The 3,779-nt window shown below is 43.7% G+C and overlaps 1 protein-coding gene across 1 annotated transcript; it reads right to left on the bottom strand.

Annotated features, from left to right (window-relative positions):
- Nucleotides 1-366: 366 nt before the first annotated feature.
- On the bottom strand, nt 367-3,779 carry LOC311188371 (putative vomeronasal receptor-like protein 4; the record flags this gene model as incomplete). The annotated part of the gene is made up of 3 exons (XM_084259473.1): nt 367-1,261; nt 2,509-2,588; nt 3,666-3,779. 3 exons carry the CDS (start codon nt 3,777-3,779, stop codon nt 367-369), a joined length of 1,089 nt encoding a protein of 362 aa, XP_084115599.1.

Here is a 3,779-nt window from a genome sequence, read left to right as displayed (position 1 = left end):
TGACTCCCCATTCCTAAGATAAGAAAATACAAGTATATATGCAAGGTATTCATATTTCCAAATCATTCTTTCAAATAAAAACAAACATATTCTCACTAGCTGTGCAACAAGAACAAAACAGTCATGTGTTAGGGAGGGTTGAATGGTAGCAGGAAAGAGTCTGTCTTCATCACTTACTGGAACTCCAGTAACAGCTTAAGATTGACTCATTCCAGGACTCTCCTTAGACAAGAAAAAAAAAATCCGTTCTTATAAACCTTGAACAGTTTGAGATCTGATAAATGAAGGGGAAGGAACCCATCAAAGTAACATCCCAGTCTTTCCTATAGGCATGGACATAAAAGCGCCCCCCTGTTTTCACTGAGCTTACCAGCATTTTGCCACATGGATATCCCTACTCAGCAGCACTAAAGGGCTGAGACTGGCATAACCAAAAGTTAGAACTATTTTAATATAGTAAATGATGTCGATTTTTGTCAAGAAGGTTCCAATGTAGAAGGAGAAAATGAAATCTGCCCAATAAAAGAAAAGGAAGCAGGTCATGAGCATGAGGACACTCTGAGTAGCTCTCATCTCTGGACTGGGAGTTCCTTGTAGCCTGGAGGTCTGAAGATAAAGGACACACTTATGATGCTGATACAGGCGAAAGGCCATGTACCCGCTGCTCCAGCCCATCAGGCTCTGAAAGACAACATCCCGCAGAGTCATCAGAGTGAGGAAAAGCCACCTCACTATTTGCTCAGACGGAAGAATATCACAATGTCCAACATAAGGCCTAAGTGCAGAGCTGTTGGTGCTCTGGGCTGCTGTGATGTAGAAGAGCAGGTTAGAGCTGATCAGGAAATTGAAGACCCAGAAGAGCAGGAGACAGGGAAGCACTTGCCTTGCAGACCTTGGCTTGAGCTTTCTCCAGGAGGTGGTCCTGGGACTGATGGTGATGGCCTGGACCACGCTGAGGAGACAGGTGGTGCAGATGGAGAGGCCCCGGGCCACCCTCCCCAGAAAAATTACAATCTTGCAACCAGTGTTACCCAGGACATTTCCCAGATGAAATACTGTGTTTACATATCTGCTTCCCTTGGTACAAAAAATGACCGTATTTGCAAATGCCAAGTGGATGAGGATAAGGTCAATAGATTTCCTCTCGGGCCCCATGATAAAAGCATATAAATGTCCCCCTAGGATAAGGACGTTGCCCACAATTCCATGTCCAAGAAAACAAAGGAAGAGTAATCCCTGGATGAAGGTCCAAGTCATCTGACTTCAGGAACAGAACAAAGAGAAAGTTTAACAAGGAGAAAGTTTGAGATAAAAGTAAGTCAGAATGACATGTTTGAAGTCTGTGGCTTCCTGTCTGCTCTAGTGACACAAATAGTCTCAATCTGAAGGAAATACACGTGCATGGTTCTGCCCTGGCGTGGCTCTAACCTCACTCTTTGCTCTTTGTTGTTCTTTTCCTTCTGCTCCAGTTGACACCAACAGTGATAATGACAATTAAACATCTCCCATAAAGGCCACACCAGTGAATCTGCCCACCTTTCCAAAGGGCCTTCTCTGTGTCCCTCATGCCTGAAGCTCACATGACTTATTCCTCCCTGACAATAGCTTAGCCCAGGGCAGTACCACCCAGTGGGCCTCTGAGCTATAATGCTCTCAACTCAGCTGCTTCCTTCTCCCTCACTACCCACACCTGGCAAATTGCCTGGCAGTAGTGGATGGTGCTGGTGCCCACCCTCTGCCCTTTTACAGTCCACACACTCATCCCTCAGACACTTTGCATTTGTGACTTAAATGAGTTGTGTTTATCCAAAGAACTGTACTTTGCTAAATGACAGTAGTTTCACAGAGGAGCTTATGTGACTTCCCTCTCCTGGCAAAGGGGTAGGAAAGTGCCCTGAGGCAGGAGTCTCTATCTCTGTGGTAAATCTGCATTCCTGATCTCCCTGGCTTTGGAGCAGAGTGAAGTGATGTTTTCTTCTGTCTATCCTAGTCTCATTCTTTCCTTCTCCTGCCAGCACTTCCCAACAAATCAGCAGAAAAGGATTCCCCATCCCAGCATTTCATTCCATAGACTCAAGCTGGTCTGATTTAATCTTTTCTAATCTAGTGACCTTTTGCAATCTGAAGAACCCCACCTTGTAGGTCAAGCCCTTTAATATCTGCTATTGTGATTTGTAACCACTTTGCAAATTAATGTTGCTTCCTCTGTTCCTTTCCTTCTGTATTATAGAAGCGCCCTGGAAACCTCCTACAGACCATATGTGGCTTCACCTGTCATTCATGCACCTAAATATGTTTTCCTCTGCAGTTGGGCTTCCTCTTCTTCTTACTTATATCTTTATTACCTTCAACTGTCCCCCTAAAATCTGTATAAACTGTTGATGCTGAGCTGCTCTTGACCACCCGACTCCCATTACAGAGGTAACTCCCATGCCCACACACAGCAAGGTAGAATTTTATGTGATGAGTCTCCCTGAGCTCCCTGGACCTGTCCCTATGGCCGTTTACCTGTGTCCTCCCTGAATCTGCAGTGGACTCTTGGAGAGCGATTCTCCTTCTGTCTGGCTTCTGAATGACCAGGATAGTACCTGCAATTAAATGTTGTGAATAAATTACTAAAAGAAGCATGTGATTCTGGTCATCAGCTGCATGATCATCACAGAGGTGAGTTTAAAACCAACCTGGAGAGATATTTGAGTTGGTGTATGTTAAGAGTGCAAAAACTGAATGACTTAGCTACTAGATGACTGAGCTGCAAAACCTCCTTTGAGTCAGTGAATGAGATGGACTGTCCTTGAAGAATCTGAAAGCTATGAAAATTTCCAGGTCTTACCGCTTCTCATGTGACTTTTATTTTCTCAGCTATCACTGTGTTCTATGAAATACCAATAACATATCTTCTTAACAGGAATTTTCTTTGCTTCCCTGAAAAGCATCAATGATGGAATACAAAAGCCCATGCACTAACATATCTTCTGGGCTATGTTGGAGAGTTTTCAGTAAGTTTTCGAAAGCTCTTCTAGTATCAGGATAAAAAAATATATAATCTTCTTGAATGTGGTGAGTCAGTGTTTTCTGTTCAATGGTGGGGAGGGATGAGCATATACCTGATGCTTTAACAGAATCATTAAATTGAAGAAAGATACCTGTGGAGTTCACAAGTACACGCTCACAGCCGTCTCTCTATGAACAACGCCTGCCCTTCCCAATTCCGCTCTGGATGCCATTAAGCATGGAACATTTAAGGCACAATGTCTTCATTTGTAAAGATGGGTGATACTTTTCAATATATAGGTCTATTTTGAGGGTGAATTGAATTGGTCTATAAATATTCATATAGGACTTTTGTTAGTACCGAGCAGCATTAAAGATCATGTTCTAAAAAACATCTGTTGATGTGGTGATTTGTCACACATCTGATTTTCAAATCTCTAGAATAATGTCCTGTTGACTATGTAGGGGCAGGAAAGCATAGCATGAGAATAAACATAATCTTAATAAGAAAACATGTAAATTCTATACTGCGAAGACAAAAACATCAGAAGTGACACAATAAACACGACTGCAATAAACACCCGCCACTGGAGAAGTGCTGGAGACCTCAGAGAGTAGGAGCTTCCACCCTGGTGAAACACCTGGTCTCTGAGCCCCTTTGCCTGCCTCACCTGAGTGCAGGTGGCAGCTTGGGCACGCACAGCAAACACATCCCCATGACAGCTCCTCATGCAGCAGAGAGAGCAGATGACTCTGGGCAGCTGGAAGGACGGGCTCTCCTCCAT

Source organism: Talpa europaea, assembly GCF_964194135.1.
Source record: "Talpa europaea genome assembly, chromosome: 2".
NCBI classification, from domain to species: domain Eukaryota; kingdom Metazoa; phylum Chordata; class Mammalia; order Eulipotyphla; family Talpidae; genus Talpa; species Talpa europaea.
Note: the sequence above shows the minus strand (reverse complement) of the source record. Positions and strands in the feature narration are given on the sequence as shown.